Source organism: Telopea speciosissima, chromosome 3 (genome assembly GCF_018873765.1).
Source record: "Telopea speciosissima isolate NSW1024214 ecotype Mountain lineage chromosome 3, Tspe_v1, whole genome shotgun sequence".
Lineage (NCBI taxonomy): Eukaryota > Viridiplantae > Streptophyta > Magnoliopsida > Proteales > Proteaceae > Telopea > Telopea speciosissima.
The window spans coordinates 61,491,102-61,515,517 of record NC_057918.1 but is presented as its reverse complement, the minus strand read 5'-3'; the positions used below and the strand labels follow the sequence as shown (position 1 = coordinate 61,515,517).

Here is a 24,416-nt window from a genome sequence, read left to right as displayed (position 1 = left end):
TTCCAGAGAAGTTTTAACCTTTGCGTGAAGGATGATGAGTAGTTGTTAGGATTATGTTGTTGTTGTTGAACAGTTTTAGAGAATGAATGAGGTGGCAGGCTCAGGGTACAAGCTCAATAGAAAAGTGAAACTTGCAGTTGGAAAAGCAAAAGCTTCTAAAAATGGTTTTAAATCAGAGGGTAGAAGGAAGAAGCCGAGTGAAACAGAAATAGAGGGACCAAGCAGGAACTATAATATTGATGGAGCTGTATTGCCCAAGGAGAAGATTGAAGGAAGGAGCAACTCTGGATCTGGTGTAAAAGATAGAAGACATCATTTAGGCCAGGAAGGTTACAAGAGAAGGATTGCTGAAAAACTGCAACTTGGGCAAGCAAGTTTGGACCGGAAAAGAAAAAGAATCTATGCAGATCAAGATATTAGCAAAGAAGGAGTTTTGCACAATAATGAGGTACCAAATAGAAAATCTTTGTCTAGAGAGGGACAGTATCTGCATAAAAATGACTTCTCTAAAGGGAAAAGAAATACAAAAGGAAAATCTCGTGAACTTGAGACATCCAATGGAGGGGTTTCTTCTGCTACAAGAAGAAACTCTTACAAGGATAAGGTCTTTGATGGAAGAAGAAAAAGTACAGCTGTTCAGTTTCCAAAGGACAGTGACAGTCTTGATGTGAAAGATTATTCGTGTAGCACCGAGAACAGAAAGAGAAGTTCTGGAGTGTTTGATGGTAAGTTGAAGACAAAAGGAAAGGCTGAAGGTAGGGGGGTATCTTCCAATCTGAATGAAGGTGAGAATGGCCCACATAAAAAGCATGCAAAAGGCAAACCTGACTCAACTAAGTATGAGAACCAGAGGCAGAACAGGTATCAAGCTCTTGATAAAACTACCAAGAAGATTATGCGTGACAAAAAAGATTTAAATGATGAATCTGGGGAGACTGATAGGCCACCGAAGAAAAAAAAGCGAGTAATTAGAATAGATCCACATGATATCTCAAATAAGAGACTAGATGATGGTATTTCTGTCAATGGTCAGTATTTTCAAAACTGTGGTCTCTCATGCGTCATGTATCTGCTTTATTGTAGTTGTTTCCTATCTTGGATTCCTTTTCTATTGCTGAGTTCTTAACATATGCTTTAACTCCTGCTGGTGGTTGTGAACATTACACTCTTCTTTTTTTATAATATTTCGGCAAATATTTTTTATTTACCTGTTGGTGGTGGTGGTGGTTGGGGGGGGGTGTTTGGCTGGACACATGTTGCTATTTGAGGTGAAGAAACTGGTATGAACCTAGACTTTAGCAACTTAATAAACTGCTATTCTTCTATTTGCTAAAATTTCTTAATTTTTTTAATAGAACTATCGAAAAGGTTAAGGCTTTTTTAAAAAGACCTAAACTTATTAACCTTATACATGCTTTCGTACCAGATATTATGGCTGTCTCAGTTCTTTGTGTTATTCCTTTGTGACCTTTTGTGACTATGTAGAATTGTTGGCTGATCTCACATACTTGGATGTAGTTCGTTCTCTATGTATTATATATATAGTGAGTAAAATAAAATATTGTTTTCTTTTCTTACAGATCATGTTTTCCTTGTTTTTCAGAGAGTATTGTAAAAAAGAAAGCAGATCCAGAGGAAAAGATCGAACTCTCCAAAAATGCACAGTTTCGTGCAATACAACCTGGCCCCTCCATCCTTTCCTTTGTGGAAGATAATGTAATTTTAACTCAGCAAGGCCTTGTGATCTGTACTTTCCATCTCTCTTTGCTTTGTTTTTATGATGATACTAAGTAGTGTTGCTGACAGTTATTGGGTCGGAGGCGTTTGATTGAATTGCGAAGGTCAGGCTACAACATCGAGCTCTCTGCCCCTCTAGACAATGTCCCTTTCTCAACAAGTTCAGAAAGGGAAAGGATTGAAGAATCTGTATGTTTTTATGTTTATGATGCAGAATTCCTAATTTATTTTTCTTCATTGATTTCTGTTAATTTATAGAAGGGAGTAAAAGTTCTTTCCTGCTCTTTATCTTGGCAAATCATGTGAGCTATTCTTGTTCTCTCATTCTTTCAGATGCTATTGCATCTTATTTCATATTTCATTGAGGGATAATTGATATTATTTTTGGAAAGGTTTCGACTTTTGCTGTTCTTTACATACTAAGCACCGGTGCAGATCTCATTTTGATAACAACTGCCTAGTTCAGTTCGTAGAAGTGTGGAGCATAAAAGCCCACCCTACCAGGAGCTCTTGGGTTCAAGCCTCTTGGTTCTCATCTTCCTTCCCTTTTACCTGAAAAAAAAACACACCCAGTCAAGAAGCAGTATCTTGTAACTTTCCCTGATGCCAGTGCTTACTTAAATAATAGGGATCTGATTGCTTCCAAACCTGGGTATGATTGTCCAAGTTAACAGGAGAATAAGCATGAGTAGAAACTAGGCATTCAAAATCTCAAAAAAGAAAAAGGTAAACACGAAATTAAAAGGACGTCTTGCAATTGTGCCCGACTGTGTACTTGTATAATTGTGATAATGCGTACTCAAATAGAGGGCCTGGGGGGAAGCTGTTATTTTTTCTTTTGGACTACCTGTTAACTGTTTTCCACATGCTATTCTTGTTGTCACTGATAATCACTGATGAAATTGCCACTTTGAGTTTTTTGTGCTTTATGAGAGTTTTCCTGCAAGGTTCTCTACATCCAATGAAAAATCAATATAATTGAAAGGTTCAGTTCAGATTTCTGATGTACAAGTTGGACTAAAATATTGTTGTATTAATTCTTGAAATGAAATTATTCTCAATTCTGCGTTCTTGAATTAACTATCATGGAATTGGGAATCAATATTTTTATTAGTACGTAATTGGTGGCTTGATTTGTACCATTTTATTGTTTGGATGATGAGGTTAGCATATTAGTACATTTAGTGAAGGGGTAGCATTATAATGGATCCTGGCGCAGCTTAACAGTATGGTTCAGAATCCTCCCCACAGGCAGGATCGTAAAGGGTCAAAATCAGCAGTAAGGAGAATTTCATAATTAGTAACTTGAGCAAAACTCCTTATCTGTTGAGCAGAACAACACACAACCCTGGTCGATCTTCCCTTTCAATGTAGAGAACAAGTAACTGATTATCAGCCCAAGTTAATGGCTGGATATCACTGATCAAGGGTTCAACACAATATAAATAAAATGGGTGTCGGACTGTTAGACCTCCAAGAGGTTAGCCTGCAACCAGGTTTGAATATCCCCATCTAAACAGTGTCTATAACTCCCAAACAATCACGCAACAGCAGTGAATATGCTCAGAAAACTGAAATGATTTAAGTGCAGCAATATAAACTCCAAACAACCATCAAACATTGATATATCAACTCAGTTAGGGATTGATTTAGAAAAAAGAAGAGGTTAGGGATAAACGAAGATATGACTAGAGCCTCTCACTCATAATGGGGTTTCTCATCACCTAACGATTAAGGTTAGAAAACCTCATGTAAATCCAGAATCTTAGGAAGTAGGAACCAACACCAGCAGCTGAGATTTAATTAACCAGAGAAAAGATGTCTGATGTGGCCAGAATTTTGGTTGAGTGGGTTAACAGGGAAGGAGAATAAACCCTTAAAGTTTGAACCAAATCCAACGATCAGATTTGAGCATATTAGAAAATTACTAAAATAGTAACTTGCTGGAACTGGAGTTCCGAATTAGTAACCATAAGAGGATAGCAACTAATGAGTAAAATAATAAAGGAAATCAATATAGAAAGTGGGGAATGGAATTAGTAACTGGTGAGATAAAATAGTAATTGAGTGTAAAGTAAAAACTAGAAGACAGAACTAGAAAACAAGCCAATAGGGTGTTGCCGCAGGTCTTGTAGACGGCTGTGTAACCATCCATTAGTAGGATTGATGGGATTGCCTACTACAGCTTAAGGATCTGTCCAAACTTAAGAAGAAACTCAAATAACAGTTAGTGGACAGAATAGTATGCTAGAGATCAAATCAAAGAAGAAACAGTATATGTGCAAGACTGAAAACTGACTCTGATGTTTAATGGAATAAGGAAAAGAAGATAGAAGATATAAGACAGATAGAAGAAGAAGGATACGAAGTAGGCTTCCCACCTAGAACTTGACTAACATGTAACCAGTTCAACTTGGCATCCCACCAATGGCTTCGCTGCATCTCACAGCAAAGGAGTTCTGAATCTCACATAAATCAGCAAGCGTAAGTTTAACAAATTGTTCAAATTGTTGGGGTAGTGACCTCTTACTCTTTATTTATGACTTTAATGAAATAAGCAAATAAGAGAACCCTATGTATGGTAGGGAGAATGTCTTACAACTTAAGTCATCTTCAAATAGAAACTATTCTAGAACTTTAACAAAATAGAAACTAGGGTCTAGAATGTAGAACTTCTGTCCAGCCTTCTAGAAACACTACTAAAATAAAGAATAAACAACTTACTAAAATAGAAACTAACACTAATCCCGTATATCCTTAAATCCTTAATATTTAGGCTTATAGCATTGGCCCATTACAGAAAACCTAAAAATACTAAGCCCATGGCCCATATAACCCATTGGACACTCAAAATTAAATACATGGATCAATTTCTGGTCCAGTCCAATGGCCTGGTTTGCTGCTGGTCTTCTTGTTCTTTTGAACTGGATCAATTCAAGCCTTGACTAGTATCACACCAGCCTAACTAGCATCTCACCAGGGATTTCTGTATCTCACAGAAAACAGCAAAGAGCCACGTAGTTGTTGTCAAAATCGTTGGAGGATCTAGGCCCTTCTCCCTTATTTATAACTCCATAGCAATCACTAAAGTAGGAACCACCCCCTATGTATGGTAGGAGGGATCCCTTACAACTTAAGTCTCTCTTCAAAATAGAAGCTATTCTAGAACATTGCAACATAGAAACTAACTACTTAATCTCTAGTATTTGGGCTTATAGAATTGATCCAATACAATAGTAAACCCAAAAATACTGCTAAGCCCACGGCCCATATAACCCATTGGACACTTAGAATTATACATATTGGTCCATTCTTGGTCCAGTCCAATGGCCTAGTTAGCTGCTGGCCTTCTTGTTCTTCTGAACTGCATCACAGTATCCAAGGTTTATGTGGTCAGCTATATGGACACTTGTGGTTAAGCAAGATTATATGTCAAAAGACGAATGAAACAAGATTTTTGTCCTTTCTGCTAGACACTTAAAATGGGATTTCTTTGAACTTCTTAGGTGTAATATTGTAAGAAATATAAGCCGCCTTCTGTTTTCTGATGACCATATCCAATAATCAGAGTTTCTCAGAAATTGGTACGTTTTTTTTTCTTCCTTTGCTATGGCTACGTTTGGTTGCGAGGGAAATTAAAGGGAAGGGAAGTGAAAATTTTCAAACCTGAAAAAGATATTTTTGTAATCATTACCCCATTTGATTGTATACAACACAGCCTTATCCCAACTAAATGGGGTCGGATGCATGGATCCTTTCAAAACAAGGTAGGGAAAATTGAGGTCCTCACAAAGGGAAAGGAAAGTAATAGGAATGGAGAATAAAAATGAAGAAATGAGATAAAAAAAGTGAAGTGAAAAAATGAAAAATGAAAGTTAGAGGAAAAATGATAGTCCAGGAAATCACGAAAATCTCAAACAACGTGGATCCTTGCCGTCTAATAGGTTCTATCTGAGGTCATACTTGGCACAAGACCCAAACTATGCATGTCATTCTTCACAACCTCGCCTATGGTCATTTTAGGCTTGCCCCTAGCTCTTTTAGCTCCTTCAATCGGAATCAGATCACTCCTCCTTACTGGGGCGTCCTCAGGCCTCCGTTGCACATGGCCAAACCACCTCAAACGACATTCTTAGAGCTTGTCGTTGATTGGGTCAACTCCCACATCAGTCTCTAATATGTTCGTTCCTCATTTTATCCTTCCTAGTTTTGCCGCACATCCATTTTAACATCCTCATCTGAGCAACACATAGCTTCGCTATATGACACTTCTTAACCATGGTACTAAATCTCGTTTCGTTTCGTTTCGGTGTTTCGGTCTGACCGAAATTTCCGAGATACCGAAATTTCGTCTAAATCTCGGTCGAAATATGGTATTTTTCTGTGGGTGTAAAATGCCAAAAATGTCCGAGATTTCCGAAATTTTCGAAACGAGATGACCGAAATTACCAAGATTTCCGAAATTTCCGAAACGAGATGACCGAAATTTCCGAAATTTCATCGAAATATTCGAAATATTGCATTTTTTCATTTCGGACTTGCGTTTCGTTTCGGACAGGTCGAGATACTCGAAATATTTGATATCTCAACCGAAATTTTGCGAGTTTTAGTACTATGTTCTTAACTGCCCAACATTCTGCCCCATACATCATAGCAGGTCGAATAACAGTCTTGTAGAACTTACCTTTAAGCTTTAAAGGAATGTGTTGGTCACACAATACTCCGGTCGCAACTCTCCACTTCATCCATGCCACTTTAATTCTTTGTGAAACATCATCATCTCTAGATATCTGAAATAGTCACTTGGCATTATCTCTCTCCCCTCAATTTCCACCATGTCATTATCCATCAAAGTGTGACTAAAGTTACACATCATATACTCCGTCTTTGATCTACTAATCCTAAAGCCTCTTGTTTCCAAGGTTGATCTCCATAACTCTAACTTAGCATTAATCCCTGCTTTTATCTCATCCGGCAAAACAATATCATTGGCGAAGAGCATACACCATGGTACTTCATCTTGGATGTTCTTGGTTAATTCATCTATGATAAACGCAAACAGATAAGGGCTTAGGGTTGAACCTTGATGTAACCCAACCGTAATTGGGAATTCCTTGCCTTGGCCTCCCATAGATCTCACACTAGTCGCGACACCCTCATACATATCTTTAATTACATCTATATATTTACTCGACACCTCTCTCTTCGCAAGAACATGCCGGATTAAATCTCTAAGGACTCTATTATAGGCTTTCTCCAGGTTAATAAAGATCATATGGAGATCCTTCTTGCTAGCTCTACATCTTTCCATGAGCCTCCTCAGTAGATAGATAGCTTCTGTCGTGGTCTACCTGGCATAAAACCAAATAGCTTCTGTCGTGGATCTACCTGACATAAAACCAAATTGATTCTTCGAAATATGAGTCTCTATTTTCAGACGGGTTTCAATAATCTTCTCCCAAAGTTTCATAGTATGACTCATTAGTTTTATGCTTCTATAGTTATTGACTTATTGCAGCTCTGGACATCACCTTTATTTTTATAGATTAGAACTACAATGCTTTTCTCCAATCATTTGGCATTTTCCTTGTGATCATAATCTTGTTAAATAACTTAGTTAACCAATATACCCCACATACTCCTAGGCCTTCCACACTTCTATTGGGATCTTATCCGGGTCTGGTGTCTTGCCTACTTTCATCTTTCTTAAGGCTTCTTTAACTTCGCCACGCCAACCTTTCTTACGTAACTATGATGTGTGGGGTCTTAATGAATAATGCAGTTAACCAATTCGGTCATACTCGAACTATCTCCATTTAGAAGTTTTCAAATGTACTCATCCCATCTCCCCACGATGTCCTCATCCCTTTCCATCCTCCCCTTTTATACATCTCACCTGTTCAAAATCTCTATTCTTCCTTTCTCTCATTTTAGCTATTTTATAAATAGCTTTTTTCCCCTTCCTTTGTGTTTAGATTAATATAGAGCTCCTCATATTTCCTCGCCCTAGCCATCCCCACCAGGCCACCATCTTCTTACCCTCGTTCTGGCCTCATTATTACCTCTGTTTATCTTCTACTTCTTTAGTCTATTGCAATGTCTTAAACCTCTCTTTGGTCTTGATGGCTGCTTGGACCTCCTCATCCCACCCCCATGTGATTGTATAAATTACTTAAATTCCTTTCCATATTTAGTGATGATACATTTTACATGTACTTTTTATTTTACTTTTTAAACCGAAGGGAATTGGATGCAAAGTAAAGTGAAATTTAATAACCAAATATGGAATGATTTGGAGTTAGTAATGTAGTCACATGGTGTAATGATTACAAAACTTTCTTTTTAAGTTTGAAATTTCCCTTCCCTTCCCTTTATTTCCCCTTGCAACCAAACGAAGTCTATAGTCTAACACAAGGCTGACAGACGCAAATACTAAGGAATAATCCCTCATTGGCCTAAGCTCTTAACTCTTGTTGCTCATGTGTATGAACTGCAGTATCTCCTTGGGGTGCTCAACATTGAACAAATAACTTCAAAAAGTGGCACCCACCTTTAGGGAGAACCAGAAGTGGAACAGAACTATGAAACCAAATTGCAGTCATTTTTTGTAGATAATGCAAATGTTTGTCATGAACCTTTCCTTCAATTCAGGTGGTTGGGCTGCAGTTTCATATGAAGGTAGACCAACCAGGTGAAGAAGTATAACTTGGATGCGAAGGCTTGGTTCCTAATAGATCTCCATGGGAGTACAATTGCCTTATGCAGCCCCATTAAGAAAGTAGAAAATGATTTGACTGTGGATTTATCCCTCGAGTCCTCTTTTTCATGAGGAAATTACAGTTCCCTCCCCTTCGTATTGACTATTAACGAACGTCTCCCCTAAGATTTAAAGATTCTATCAACCATACCCAGTCCGTGAGAAGAACACTGTTAAGTGATAACCTAAGCCTAAAATACTCATTTAAACCCCAGACTGCTCTTATATAGTGTGATATTCCACGATTGCCCTCCCTAATAATAAGAGAACTAAGTGAGATAAGGAAGTACTCTTTCTTCTTTCTTCTTCTATCTTCTTCTTCTTCCTCCTGCAACCCCACCCGCCCCCACCCCTCTGACTGCAAACCCTTCCCCTACTCCTCCCTCCCTTGTTGAGAAAGCCAGATGGGTTCGGCAGAGACAACTTCCATCGCAGGCGATGAAAATTTTCAGAACTATGTACACTGCAGCATATGGGGACTTGGAGAAGTTGCAGAGGTTGGTGATGTGAAAAGGATGTTCAGTGTGAGAGCCAGATGCGCAAATCACTTGAGCTCCAGTTCTTCTTGCCGTCAATGGAGACTGCTGCTGGTGTTCTTCCATTGTATGATTGAAGAGAAACGTCCTTTGAAGTTTCTTTGTGGTGGTGGATTATCTTCCAAGAACATCCCAAAAAGAAAAAAAAAAAAAAAAAAAAAAAGAGGAATGAAAAAACAGATCAGGTGGGAAAGATTTCTTCTCTGGAATAACTCTTGAACTGACGAACGGATCATCTTCATTTTTTAGGGCATGGATGCCCCCTCTGACTGCTCCCTTCAGTCTTGATATGCAGCTAATCCAAGCTTCCGCTACAAAGTGATTTACAATCACATATTCTGCTGGCTGTAAATCCTTTTTTTTTTTCCTGAGCAGCTTGGATCTACCTCTTCTGTGCATTGAGCCAGCAAATGTCTTGAGTTTTTTATGGTTCTGTTTCTCCCTTTGCTAAGGTCACTCGGTACTTATTTGAGGCTATTCTAAGCCTCCGTACTGAGCTATTAATTTCTCCCCACAGGTGGCGCTACCCTGTTTTCACTGGTTATAGCCAGTTTGTTTGAATCTGGAAATTATTGACATCAGACCATCTGATCTTTCTGAGGTTTTCAGTGGTTATTGATTCATTTTACAGTACCACTTGACCATGGTTTGGTGTCTTTCTGCCAACTTGTTTTTCTTCTTTTTAAATCACCTAAATTCTGTGTGGTTATTTCAGATTCTAAATATCCTACTGCTGCTACATTCTATTTCTGCATTAGATTGTTTGCTATGTCGCTTGTGACGTCGTAGACAAGTCCAGGGTCCATTGCTCGGTCGAGATTGAGATGGCCAGAGCCGAAATTGTAAGGCGTCGATGGCTTGCCGGTGGCTTCATCAGTCATGAGTTGGAGACGGTTGTCTACAATGCTGGCTGTAGTCATCATTGCAGACCAGATTGCTGCCGGGCTCCAATCTGGGTGGGCCGCTTTGAGTAATGCAGCGGCACCGCTCACATGGGGGCAAGCCATGGAAGTACTGGAGAGGATATTGAATTTGGTTTTGCGAGTATTGGAATCTAAGCCAGTATGTCCAAAAGCTGAGGTATCTAGAGATGAGGGTAATATTATCCTTTTCATTGCATTTCTAACACCATCAGCCAATATGGGAACGGTTGATAGAATCTTAAATCTTAGGGGAGATGGTTGTCATTAGGCAATATGCAGGGGAGCAGAGTGTAATTTCCTCTTTTTTCATTACAACAACAACAAACTCAGCCTTATCCCTCTTTTTTTCATTATAACTGCCATCCATATAGAGATGGTAACTTGAGCTTGTTTTGGGTACACATTAGGAGAACAATGATCTGATCCTCCTCTAATAGTTGACATTCTGATTAAAATGTGTTATCCACACAAATTTTTATCACCTCATAACCTTGATTCACCTCACCTCTAATCTTGTGTTAGTGGCAATATGATATAGAGATGAAAAATTTGCTCTTAGAGAGGAGTTCCACGTAAAAATAAAATGATCTTCCCCTTGTGCATCTTGTATGCCAGAATGTAAGTTGAAACAGAAACAACTTTGGATATCCCCTTCGAAATGTCTACTACATAGCTATTTGGGAATCCTAGGTCTTCTCTTTGTGCACATTGCAGCAATATTTGCAGGGAATAGTGCTCTTCAACAGCTCTCGTTGTTTGTCTCTGATTTCCTGATATTTGCTTGATGATGCTGCATTCATGACTAGTTGAGGACGACGTACATGATGTTAACTTTTTTCTTACCAAAAGAGCAGCTTGTTAAGCACAGATTGTCCAAAAGCATAATGATTTTTGCACCAAGATGTGCTTGCACAGCAATTTTGGGGGGTTTTGGTGACTTGGTCTGCATGACATCACCTGACAATAGGTCTGTAATGATCCTGAAAGAATCTCGTCTGAAGCATAAATTATCCATTAGGCTTTCATATGTTAATGAAATGATGACTTTTGTAGGAATTAAAGAATGATGACTGACTGGTCTCGCTTGGGAATGCTAGGGTGGTAAGTAGAATGATAGTCCAGAAGGGCATTCAATCAACTCGTGAGTCGTGTCTGGGTTGATCTAGCTGCCTATCAGAAACATGGAATGATGAATGATATTGGACCACAAAAGGAGTAAATTAAACCATTCATTTTAGGCCTTACCGGAATAGTGATAATCTTCTGGCCAAAAAGAAATTGTAGGCTCTTCAGGGACCAGTTTCAACTAGCAAGGTAATGTAAGACCAGTCACAGGTAGCCCAACTAGACACTAGTCTCACAGTAGGACCACTATATTAAAATACCAACAGATTACTGCAAATACCAAAAAGTAAATAACAGACTGACAGAACAATAAATAAATATCAGAATTAGTATACCCTTAGATACCTAACAAAGCCAATAGGACTCAGGTCTGATGCTTACTTACAGAGACAAAACTAAAGATCAGAACTGGTCTATCTCCGGACAGGAAACTAGGGTTACCCCAGAAATCAAGAAACTTCAGACACAGCAATCAAACACTTGGATGGGCCTTGTGTTCCCATCGAGTAGAGGTTCAAAGGGGAGGAAGAAAGCCTAATTAGTTATATATTTTAAAGTTTTTGTTAGCTTAGTTAGTCTAGCTACCTAAGAGTTTTAGATTTAGGAGATTTCTTTTTGTTCTGATAAATATATAACCACCGTTCCATGATAATGGTTAATAGAATAGAATACAGAATTTGGATTTGAATTGTGTAGCCAAGAAGTCTTCGTCTTTATTCTCTCTTCTCCCCTATCCCTCTCCTCCCTTCCTTTTCTTTAGTTACAGTTCACAGTACTGTTCATAGTCCCATAACAGCCTCTCTCTCTTCTCTTTCTTCTTTCCCCAATGCATGCTATGCTACTGAAACTTGCAAATCAACAAGCGTTTTTCAATCCTGGTTTGTCAAGAAACTAGTTCAGATCTGGATCTGTGGAGCAGCCGATCTGATCTTTGATTCCAAATCCAAAATCTAGGTTGGCTGTCTGCATCAAACATATGTAGGGAATGTCACATAACTGTTGGTTATGGTGGCTTCCTTTTATATATAGTTGGGGTTCAGAATGGCAATGGGTCAGGTTCAGCACAGACGAGCAATGAGTAGGGGTGTGGCCTACATTACTTGCCTAACTTCAACCTGATCCCATTCTATGAACTGGGCAGAGTAAGTGAAGAGCAAGGCTTGGTGTGGGAGATAATGTAAAGAAAATTTTCTATAAGAGTAGTAAAATAGATGAAACAGTGATATGTAAGCTTTAAAAACTCATTGTCCTAATTTGGTATTTGACCTCATCCTGAAACTTGGTTAGGCTTATCAAAACCAACCCATGTGGGCAAGAAAGGGGTAGGTTTGCATTTAACCTGCTCCAATGCAATAGCTGCTTGAAGTTTTTTTGACTCATGTGGAGTTCTTATGAGTTCCCAAATACAGTGGCGGGATGTAGAGGTTTTACGTATTACAGGATGTGTTATTTTATTTCTTCACTATCCTAATGTGGTTTCTACCAAAACAGAAAAAAAGGAGAGACAATAATCCAGGCACTGAAGCCCCAAGCTTACTGAAATCCAATCTAATGTTGATGCGAGAAGGATGTAATTAGTAATCACAAGTATCACATGGACTAATGTTGTCAAAATTGTATCTTAGAAATACAATTGCAGTTTAATCTCAATGACTATATGGATTATGGACAAACAATGTTGTGAAAAAGTTGTGTTGCTTGAGAAGAAATACAAGAAAGATCTCATAGGATTTTCATGTCATGTTACAGGTTCACTTGGGCAAATTATAGCTAAGGTGATGCTGTGGATGTAGATGTTTTAATTGATGTTCCATATTCTTAAAGACATTCTTTAAGAAGACTGTCTAGGACTGTTCACCTATACATGATAATCACTCTCCTAATTAGGTGTTCTAGATACGGACATTCATATGGATGAAAAGTTATAATTGATGCCATATAACACCTTAAGCACATGATCTTAGTGCATGATTTGCTTTTCTTTTATCTTTCTCCTTATATCATCTTTAGCTTCTTTGAGCTTTAACTTCTGTTCTTTTTCTCTTGTTCTATTAATAATATATATCTTGATTCTACATGTGTTTCACAGGTATTTAGGAATAAGTTGACTTATTTTGCTGCTGCAAAGGTTTCCTCGTCTTTTCTTCCAGCTGAGCTTCCTGAGATAGCATTTGCTGGTATATGTTTTACATATTCATTGTTGGTATGCTATCGATTTGGTGTCTTCTAGTTTTTTTCACTGCATCTCGTGAGTGTTTGTTTTCCCATTATCTTGAAAGAAGCATCCCAGTGCATGAGGCTCCCACTACTGCAGGGTCTGGGAGGGGTAATCTTGAAATTAACTACTTATTAAAAAGTTGAATGCCTGTCGTTTTCTTTTTCTTATTCACCTAATTCTCCTATTTCACAATCAGCAGCGTACATCTTGGTTAGGATTTTCTTTAAAGTTATTAGTGCTGCTTTCCTTAAATTCAGGAGAAATCTGGGGGTGGGGTGGGGGAGGGGGGGGGGGGCGTGAATGACTGCTATTTTGTTAATTTGTTATTGTTAGTTTCAGATCATATATGTAGTTTTACATTATGAAACGGGATGATGGACAAGGTTTAAAAATTAGCTTGCTCTTACCAGGAAGGTCGAATGTTGGGAAGTCATCTTTACTAAATGCTCTTACAAGACAGTGGGGTGTAGTAAGGACATCAGATAAACCTGGGCTTACTCAGGTATGTGTTGATTTGACCATACCCCAAAAAAAAAAAACTAAAGGTGGTGACAAACTGAAATTTCACTGTTCATGAGATTCTGTAGTTGTTACTGATGATGCTTCTGCAGACCATCAATTTCTTCGAGCTAGGAACAAAACTCTGTTTGGTGGATTTACCTGGATATGGTTTTGCTTATGCGAAAGAAGAAGTTAAGGATGCCTGGGAAGAGCTTGTGAGTATACATGACGAAATTTATTTTTGCTTTCTGGTTGATGTTGCCTGTTATTCATTCATGGTGAGCTTATGAGCTTTCGTCTCCTTGAAATTTAAGCGCATCCAATTGACAACTGAAGCATCCTTACTTTTCTGGAAGAAAGTTTTATCATTAGACATTAAGTTATGAAGTTGGATAGCTTTTTGCTAGGGGTCTCCCCAGAAGTCTCACAACCTTACAAAGAAAATGATACAAGTAGTCTTTTACATAACATAATCATTACTTGGATCAGAGTTGTTTTTACTTGGTGGAAATATAATGATTTTTGAATTGTACTTTAAATGGATGATGATCATGCTAAATGACCTTTAGAACCATTCATTTGGGGGTGGGTGTTCTTAAATTTTCATTTTGGTCGTCTTAAGAACCAATCTCTTGGTTTCGGTGGTTTGGACCTTCACATGTCTGAGCCCTGTGAACATCAAACAAAGGAGGAAAATTGAAGTTTCATGCTACTTCGCACCGTCATCAAGACTGCACCAATTGGAAGGATAAATGTGATGCAGTTTGAAGGCTCTAAAAGGACAAAAGGGCAAAGGCTGAAAAGGATCTGAGTTAAGTTAGTGAGGGAAGACCTGAGGACTTGTAATTTGATGGACCATTTTGCCTTACAGAGTAGAATGGAGAAACAAGATTCACATAGCCAATCCCAAGTGTTTGAGATAAGATTTTCTGAGTTTGACTTGATTGAGTAGCTTCGATCCTGCTGCTTTATTTCTTGCATTGACATGGAGTTGTGCATCTGTTTCCCCCCCTCCCCATGACCGGCAAACCATATTCTTTTTTGATGGCTGTAACAAGCTAATTCTTAGATTGTTGATTTTGGGAATTTCTCAATTTTGTAGGTGAAGGAGTATGTTTCTACACGGGTTGGTCTTAAGCGAGTATGCCTTCTTATAGACACCAAATGGGGAATGAAGCCGAGGGATCATGAGCTTATCAACCTGATGGAAAGGTATTCATAGTCACACTCTTACAGCTACTTTCTGATCCTCAGACTGCCTGCTGTACTGTTACTTTTGGACTAAATCCTAGCAGAATATAATTAATTACAATATTTCTGTTGGGTTTTTTTTGGCATATTTCCTAAGGTTTCCACCATGTTGGCCCAAATCTTAATTGTTACTCCGAACATGTAAAATGTTCATCATTTTGGTCCATATAGAGAGTTTTTGACCAAGACATGTAAAAACCTACCCAACTTTTTTTTTTTTAAACCTTTTCCAAATATTTTAAAATAGTATATAAATACCATATACTCCTTTCGTCCAACAAATAATGTCCTTCCCATTTTTGACTGTTCAAAATTGTTGTTAAGAAGTTTACCAAATTAACTGTTGCGTTCTATCACATTATCTTTATTACCTAATGAAAAAAAGAACACCTCAGTGCATGAGGCTCCCAATACTGCAAGGCCTTGGGGGGGGGTTAAATTGTACACAGCCTTACCCGCTTCGTGGAGAGGCTGTTTCCATGTTTCAAATCTGCAACCCAATGGTTGCAATAGCACAACTTAACCATTGTGCCAAGGCTCGCCCGCTTACCTTTATTACCTAATATGAAGAGTAATTAATGGAAGTACATATTGGAATGTAGGGGGTTAATGTGTTAACTAACCACCACCACCAACAACAACAACAAACTCAGCCTTATCCCAACTTAATGGGGTCGACTACATGGATCCAACAAAACAAAGTAGAGAAAACTGAGTGTACACAAAAAAGGGGGGGAATGGAGAGATGGGGAAAAGAGGGATGGGAAAAGAGATGACAAATAAAAAACTGGAAAACGACAAATGAAAAACTGGAAAATATAAGAAAAAAAGGAAAAAAGATGAAAGATGAGAGTAAGAGGAAAGAGGCACAACCTAGAAAGTCAGGAGAATCTCAGCTAAATGGGGTCTGCTATATGGATCCTTGCCCAGTTGCCCTCCAGTAGGCTCTATCGTTCTATCCGAGGTCATACTTGGTACAAGACCTAGACTCATGCATTTCCTTCCTCACAACTTCTCGTATGGTCATTTTAGGCCTGCCCCTAGCTCTTTTAGCTCCTTCAATCGCACATCCATCTTAACATCCTCATCTTTGCTACACACATCTTCTCAATATGACACTTCTTAACTACCCAGCATTCTGTCCCATACATCATAGCCGGTCGTACAACAGCCCTATAGAACTTTCCTTTAAGCTTTAAAGGAATATGTCGGTCACAACACTCCGGACGCACCTCTCTACTTCATCCATCCCGCTTTAATTCTCTGTGAAACATCATCCTCTATGTGATAGAGAATCAAAATGGGATTCTTGCAGGATCGCTTCTGGAGGACAACCAGATTAAGATCAGGTTGTGTAGGAAGGGGGATAGAAGGGTTGCAAGGTAGGGAAGATGAAGAGTCACCAAGCCACGGTTTGAGTTTAAGGTGGTTTGATGGAAGGTTGAAGATGATGGAGATGATGGTGATAGATGAATTTGAAATTAAGAGAAAGAAAGATAAATAGAAAATAAAAGATAGCTTTGGCAGCCTAGAGTCCCAGTAGTTGCCCAACCGTCGGAGTCCCACCGAGGTCAATGATCGAAGGAGTCCCCACCTTGATTCCACTTGAGTCTCACAAGCAAAAGTTCTCAAAAGAGGATTTCTTTGTTTTTTTTTTTTTTAAATTCTAGGTTGCCTTTGAGAGCCCATGGTTTGTATTATATAGCCATAAGATGGAAGCTGAATGCCTCTTGGTTACATGCAATCACATTTAATTGACTTTTGGACTCCCGACACCTAGAAACTAAAACCAATAAAACATTAAAGACATAATACATGAATCTAGGAATATGAAAAGACTAACACTAGACTCTAGACTAATACTGAGAAGACTGAAAAGACTAATTAATACTACCTAGGAAAATAGACCCGCTACATTAATCAACCTAGGAATGAAAATAAGCTACGACTAAGCCTAATCCCGTATGCCTTCTTTAAAGTGGCCCATTACAAAGAAAACACATAGAATCAAAGGCCCAATGTATACATAACCCCACCAAAGGTTTATTTCCAATAAAATAAGCCCATTAAAGTGGCCCGTTACAAAGAAAACACATAGAATCAAAGGCCCAATGTATACATAACCCCACGAAAGGTTTATTTCCAATAAAATAGGCCCTTTACGTGACTTACCTACATCACCATGTCACCATCTTTATTTATGATTGACTCCAGATATCTAAAATAGTAACTTTGCGGTTTCTTTCTTTCCCCAATTCGCACCATGTCGGTATCCATCATGGTGTGACTAAAATTACACGTCATATATTTCGTTTTCGTTCTACTAATCTTAAAACCTTTTGTTTCCAAGGTTGATCTCCATGACTCTAGCTTAGCATTGATTCCTGCTTTTGTGTCATCCACCAAAACGATATCATCGGCGAAGAGCATACACCACGGGACCTCATCTTAGATGCTCTTGGTTAGGTCGTCCATGATAAGTGCAAAAAGATAAGAGCTTAGAGCTGATCCTTGATGTGGCCCTATCGTAATTGGGACTTCCTTGCCCTGACCTCCCATAGATCTCATGCTAGTCATCACTCCCTCATACATATCTTTAATTACATCCACATATTTACTCAATACCCTTCTCTGCACTAGGACATGCCAGATTAAATCTCTAGGGACACATTCATAGACTTTTTCCTGGTCAATAAAGACCATATGGAGATCCTTCTTGCTATCTCTATATCTTTCCATGGGCCTCCTTAGTAGGTAGATAGCTTTTGTCGTGGATCTACCTGACATAAAGCCCAATTGGTTCCCCGAGATATGAGTCTCTCTTTCCAAACGGGCTTCAATAACCTTCTCCCAAAGTTTCGTAGTATGTCTCATTAGCTTTATGCTTCTATAATTATTGTAGCTTTGGATATCACCTTTATTTTTGTAGATCGTGACTACAATGCTTTTCCTCCATTCATCTAGCATCTTCTTTGTGTCTTGTTAATAGATTGGTTGACTAATAAACCCCAAAATCTCCTAGGGCTTTCCACACTTCTACTGGAATCTCATCTGGTCCTGGTGTCTTGCCTAGTTTCATCTTTCTTAAGGCTTCTTTAACTTCCGCCTCATTAACCTTTCGTACATATCTATGGAGTGAGGTGTCTTGTTGAATAATGTTATCGTCTATGTCATTTCTACTCGACCTATCACCATTTAGTAGGTCACAGATATACTCATCCCATCTATTCACGATGTCTTCATCCCTTATCAACACTCTTCCATCATCACCCTTGATACACCTCACCTGATCGAAATCTCTACCCTTCCTTTCTCTCATCTCAGCTATCTTATATATAACTTTTCCCCCTTCTTTAGTTTTTAGATTGATATGGAGATCCTAATATTTCTTCGCCCTAGCCATATCTACAATCTTAGCTTCGATTCTGGCGTCAATATACCTCTTTTTATCCTTTGTTTCTTTAGTCCTTTGCCAAGTCTTAAAACAATCTTTCTTGGTCTTAATGGCTACTTGGACCTCATCGTTCCACCACCAAGTCTCCCTAGGGGCCTGACAGTTACCTGTTGCTTCCCCTTACACATCTTTGGCAACCCTTTTAATACAAGTCATCATCTCGTTCCACATCGCATTTATGTCTCCCTCAAAGTCCCACTTTCCTTGTTTGACCACATTATCAGAGAAAGTCCTCAGGGACTCCCCTTTTAGTCGCCACCACCTTATCTTAGGTTACATCGGTTCCCTCTTCCGACGCTTTTATGCACTGAGGCGCAAATCCAGGACCACCAATCTATGTTGGGTGGTTAGTCTCTCTCCAGGGATAACCTTACAGTCCTTACACACCCTTCTGTCTGCCTTTCTTGTTAGGAGGAAGTCTATTTGGCTGGTATGTTCCCTACTTTTATAGGTAACTAAGTGCTCTCTTTTTCCAAAGAAAGTATTCACAATGGAAAGATCATAAGCTACTGCAAAGTCTAGAATTGAGGTCCCCTCCTCATTCTTCTCCCCAATCCTGTAAACCACCATGTATACCTTCATATCCTCTACTATCCCTCCTAACATGTCCATTCATGTCACCTCCATTAATAATCGATTCATCCTGACCAAAACCCTGCATCAAATCATCCATGTGTTCCAAAAAATGATCCTTATAGCTTTCATCCAAACCTACTTGGGGTGCATAAGTGCTAACAATATTGACAATCTCTTTTTCCAATACCAATTTGATGGAAATAATCTTGTCTCCTAGTCTTTTGACCTCTACTACATTATTCTTTAGATCTTTGTCCACGATTATGCCTACTCCGCTTGTATTACTATGATCCCCCGAATACCAAAGTTTGAAGTCATCCAACACCTTAGCTCTGTTACCCTTCCAATGTGTCTCTTGGATACAAGTGATATTTATCCTTCGTCTCCTCAAAACCATAGTCCAAGAACTCGCCGAGATCTTGGTAATATCTCTCTCTTTTTGAAAAAAGCGAGACAAGACTTAAGGCGAACTGAAATATTACCCCAATTCGGTCAAGATCTCGGTCGATTCGACAGAGAAGTGTGCATTTGACCTAATTTTTGAGGATTTTCGACAATGGTTTATGATAGAGCAATATGTCATTTGTTAAGATTGATGTATTGTACACTTTTACATTTATAATGTTTATTTAAGTTGTTTAATATTAATTGTATGATTTGATTGCTTTCAATTACTAAATTATGTGTAGAATAGGGCCTATTAGTACGTCGTCGCCTACCAACCTAGGGTCCGAAGTGAAACTCCTATTTGGACATTGTTTTTGCAAAATCTGATAGTGTCATTGTGTTTAAATGGTCTAAAATAAGTTGAGTACCAAGTTTCAGGCTCAAACTAGGTCTAAAACCCACCGACACTAGCCTTCAAGTAAAAGAAAAAAAAATAAAATTTACACCAACTCGCCGAGATCTCGGCCCAACTCGGTTTTTTGGCTGGGCGAAACCTGTACGAACCGAGTTCTTGAACCTTGCTCATAACATCTACCAATTCCAAACTCTTACTCATTAACTAATCACTCACGCTTAAAATTTGGGTTTGCTCAAAGGGGATGTTCATTCTGGGAAGGAGGAAACCTAGTAACTACTTGAACTTCTCAGAGTATTTTTATATTTGACATCTATATGCCTATTTTATAGTTGCTTGGCTGTTTTTGTAGTGGAATATGTATAATTTTTCTGTAAACTTTTCAAAGAAACATAGTGGATGGTGAAAAACTGTAGAAGGAAAGAGATATTATAAGTTTCGGATGCAAGATGGTTGTTAGAGCCGTATAACCCTGCTAATATGCTTTGGTAAGTATTGCAAATGGAAATTTTTGAACAAAAATGAGTATGGCTTAAAATGACATGTAGCAAAGAGAATAGAGAACCATGGTTCAAAAACTCATCTTGACTTGGTGTCTCGACTAGGTCGATACAACCGAGATCTTGGCAAGACTGTAATTTTTTTCCCGGTGGGCAAAATGGCCATAGTTGATTCCGAAACTGTAAGGGAAGCTTGTTTTAGTCTTAATAAACATATTTAAATCTTCAAATTGTAAAAAAAACACACCCAATTTGGTGTTTTGGATTTGCACCCTTGGTTGGCAGTAAATGTCGAACCCTCAATGTAATATTGCCTATTCTACACATTGTTTGAGTGCTATGAGACATTATCTCACCTCCTTACTGTTGTATAAAGAAAAAAGAAACTATTATTAATTGAGAAACATCAAACTAAGACCAATAAAACAACTATGTAGTCACTTATTATTTTTCTTCTAACCTTCATATTTTTTTCATAATTAAAAATAATTTACAAAATTTTCTTTCAATACTATGCGCCTTGGCACCTAAGGCCTGCATATACCAAGGGGGTTTTAGATGTAAAATTTGACATTTCTTTCCTTTAAGATGTAATGTTGAGGAGGGGCTTATATGTAAAAATAAAAATTTCGTTTGCTTGTAAATGTGAAGGGAAATATGCAAAGTTAAAAAAGGCAAAAAGAACTTTGTCCGGGAGTGTGGCCTACACCAGCCCCCCCATGAGTCTATATCTCTCCTCCCTTTATGAAAAGACACCTCTGCCCCCTTGTTTTGAGGAGGAGAGAGATAGACACATGGGAATGCTGGTGTAGGCCACACTCCCAGAAAGAAAACTACTTCCCATTAAAAAAACCTTCTTTAAACTTATAATTTAATAAAGGACATTTGGTCTTCTTCCTCTTTGATGTGGTCGTTGGTAGGCGAAGTGGTAGAGGTGGTGGTTGCAGCATGAGTTGTAGGTACATACCTCGTTCCTCCTCTTCCTTCTAAACATCTTGGCAGCTGGTTGATTTGGACCTAGAATCCCACCTTGGCACCTAGGACCTAGAAACCCGAATCAGCAGATTGACAATAAGCTCCTCCTTGGTGAAGATTGGCGAGTGGAAAATGTCCTCAAAATGTGAGATGGATATAGCTCTGAAGACCTTGAAGCTTTTGGATATAGATAGGTTTTAGAAGAATTGATTGGATGGGGTCAGCTTTGCAAATTTATGCATGAGACAAGCTAGGATTTGAGGGGATAATGCCAGGAAATAGCTGAGCCAGACCATGGCGAACATAGGAAGTCTTGTTCCCACTCATCCTGGTGACAGTCTTTACTCCATTTTTAGGACAACTGTTTCAGGTTCCATATTAGGAGTACTATTGTCACATAATGAAATGTTTTTCTTTCATGGTCTAATCAGTAACCAGTTTCACTTCTCTTTCTGTAAGTGGGGACTACACCCAGTTATCCAAGGTCATGGACCCAGATGGATAAGGATCCTGATTGAAGTGTCTTTATAATGAGGTGTATCGTCTTTTGTAAACAGGTCATCTTTCCTTAATTTCTCTAGTAAAAGTCATTCAAAATAGTGGATATGGATGAGGATCCATAACCTCAGCTGTGGATCCTAGATCTATGACCCAAAAATCAATTTATGTGGTTATTAAACAGGGGCCCTAGCTATTTGGCAGTTTTAGTTGTTAACTGTGTGTCTGTGTTTATTATCAAATTAATTCAGACCACTCTTCTTTCCTGGTTATTGAAGTGTACATTAGTGCGAAGTATTTAGATTCATGAGACCCTTGTTATTAAATTACACATGTTTCTTTTCTGCTGGATGCTTCAAAAGATGTCTGTATCTGTGTGAAACTGGTGATATGATTCTTAAAGAACTTCCATAAGTTTCCAATACAAAGTTTATACCAGAACTGTCTTTTAGAACCATGAATACAACTTATCTGTACCTGCAAACTGTTTAAAACAGTAAAATTATACACATCTTTCAAGTTGTATGAGTAATCCATTTGCACACATCTAATGGCATTTAATGTGAATTTCCCAGATCTCAAACGAAGTATCAAATTGTATTAACCAAGACTGATGTGGTATTTCCACTTGATGTTGCACGCCGTGCCATGGAAATTGAAGAGGTATCTTTCGAAGGACACGAGTCAATGACATCTTTTCATTTCAAGTATTATGATTCAGCGTATTAGTTCTATATGTTGTCCAATCATTGGTTTTCAGAAATGTGTAGAGTACATGCCGGTATGTAGTTATGGTGCTTAAGGGGATTTTAGTCTGTATGTGATTGGGCTACAACTGCAGTGAATGTTATTGAATCTGTTTTCTTTATGAGGAGAAAATTGACTTGTACCTCTTGAGATTTGCTTTCTGCTTTGCAAAATCGAATAATTGATAACACAATCTTATTTTGCAGAACCTTAAGGCAAATAAGTCCATTATTCAACCAGTGGTATGAAATATAAACTTAAATTTTTGAGATTCAATGATCACGGTATATAAATGTAACTAATGTTTCTAATTTCTTTGACTTCAATCATGACGGAAGATGATGGTGAGCTCCAAGACAGGAGCTGGAATCCGATGTCTAAGAACAGTGCTTGCAAAAGTTGCTCGGTTTGTGAAGGTTTAGAAGGTAATGAAGATATATTTTTATTGGGGGGATACTTGATAGCTCTGGTATAATTCTAATGTGCATTTATGCGAATGCATGATGTTGGATTGGGTGGTGGAAGGGGACATTGATGTCGATGTCCTTGATCCTTGTATATCAGCCCATTCAACCGCTCTGTTTTTGTGGGTTTTTCCTTTTTCTTTCTCTTTTATTTTTTATATTTTTTTATTTTTGGGGGTTGGGGGGGAGTTGTCAGATTTTCGTGTGGTATTGTGTTACTACCCTGGCTGCATTTCTCATTTATGGTCTTTGTTGATTTCCATGGGATTACATCTTGTTTTTTTTTTTCTCAGCAGGTTATTTTGGAATTAAATCAACATGGTTTTGAACTGATTGATGAATAGAACATTTTGGCCTTCGGCAGTATTATGCACATTGATTGAGATGGGAAGTTCCACTCTTGCCTAACCTCATACTTTCACCATTTCTTGATTGGGATTTGGGACTGTGATCCTATTCTTTACAATTCAATATTAATGTTAGTGGGATGGACCTGGATAATAGCTTCCTGGAGCTGAAAGCCATTAGTCCATTGAAATCACGAAGACGGAGCTTGGATTGGAGCTCGGAGTCTCAGCACCTCACTAGCATTGTGATTGGGGTCGTGCACTCGTGCTTTGTCTTAACAACTCTGTGAGTATTTAAACCAAATCCAAAGCGAAGTCCAGGTTTATGGTCATTTTTTCTACTCCTCTCATTGTAGCCTGCTGTGATCCCAATGTTTTCTTCACCAAAAAAAATAAAAAGATTCCAATGTTTTGCCTTTTTTTTTTTTTTTTTTGGTATGATGCCGATGTCAATGGGGCTGTACCTGTATGTTATTAGACTTTGCAGAGATGAAACCAACTCACCACCAAACAATATGGTGGCCGGCCCACAAGTCAAAGTAACTGCTGCTTTGCCTGTGATGTTTGATTTGAATTTTGTTTTCTTCTTTAAATAAAAGCATTAAATGTGAGGAGCATTTACCTTTTTTTTTTTATTGTTTTTTTTCTAAATAATATTTGGGACAGGTAATCTATACACTAGTCTCTTGTATTGAAATCATATATTCTTTACTTTATCTCTTCAAGTTGGATACAGTAATATAAACCTTGATCCAAATTTAGTAGCGGAGGGTAGCAAATTTAAAGTTATCTTTGATATGCATTCTTGGAATAGATTTTGGGTTTAAAACACATTCTACAATGAGAAAATAAAAAAAGATTTGGGTTTCAAAATGTATTCTTGACTCAGAATCTATTGGAGAATGTATATCAAACACAGATTAAGTTTAAAAAAAAAAGAGAGAGAATGGTAACTGGTGCTATGCCTCGGTGTGTACCTAAGCCTAGGCACAGCCACGTGCAAAA

At 38.3% G+C, this 24,416-nt stretch overlaps 1 protein-coding gene across 6 annotated transcripts; it reads left to right on the top strand.

Moving 5' to 3' along the window:
• On the top strand, positions 1 to 23,595 carry LOC122656849. 6 transcript variants are annotated; one of them, XM_043851524.1, is made up of 11 exons: positions 1 to 1,028; positions 1,604 to 1,716; positions 1,807 to 1,926; positions 13,168 to 13,255; positions 13,707 to 13,798; positions 13,908 to 14,012; positions 14,900 to 15,009; positions 22,429 to 22,516; positions 22,807 to 22,842; positions 22,939 to 23,025; positions 23,569 to 23,595. In XM_043851524.1, the coding sequence occupies exons 1-10, from the start codon at positions 83 to 85 to the stop codon at positions 23,020 to 23,022; spliced, it is 1,782 nt and encodes a 593-aa protein (XP_043707459.1). In that variant the 5' UTR covers positions 1 to 82; the 3' UTR covers positions 23,023 to 23,025; positions 23,569 to 23,595. The 6 variants fall into 6 exon arrangements, 5 of the variants coding, with proteins under 5 accessions (XP_043707459.1, XP_043707457.1, XP_043707458.1 ...); XM_043851522.1 differs by lacking the exon at positions 23,569 to 23,595 and adding an exon at positions 23,361 to 23,490; XM_043851523.1 differs by lacking the exon at positions 23,569 to 23,595 and adding an exon at positions 23,358 to 23,474.
• Positions 23,596 to 24,416: the final 821 nt, after the last annotated feature.

Excerpts from the sequence above, each read along its gene's own strand:
- LOC122656849 (XM_043851524.1), top strand. The coding sequence starts at position 83 with ATGAATGAGGTGGCAGGCTCAGGGTACAAGCTCAATAGAAAAGTGAAA. Across the intron at positions 15,010-22,428 it reads CTTATCAACCTGATGGAAAG|ATCTCAAACGAAGTATCAAA; the intron begins GTATTCATAGTC and ends TGAATTTCCCAG. Across the intron at positions 22,517-22,806 it reads GTGCCATGGAAATTGAAGAG|AACCTTAAGGCAAATAAGTC; the intron begins GTATCTTTCGAA and ends CTTATTTTGCAG.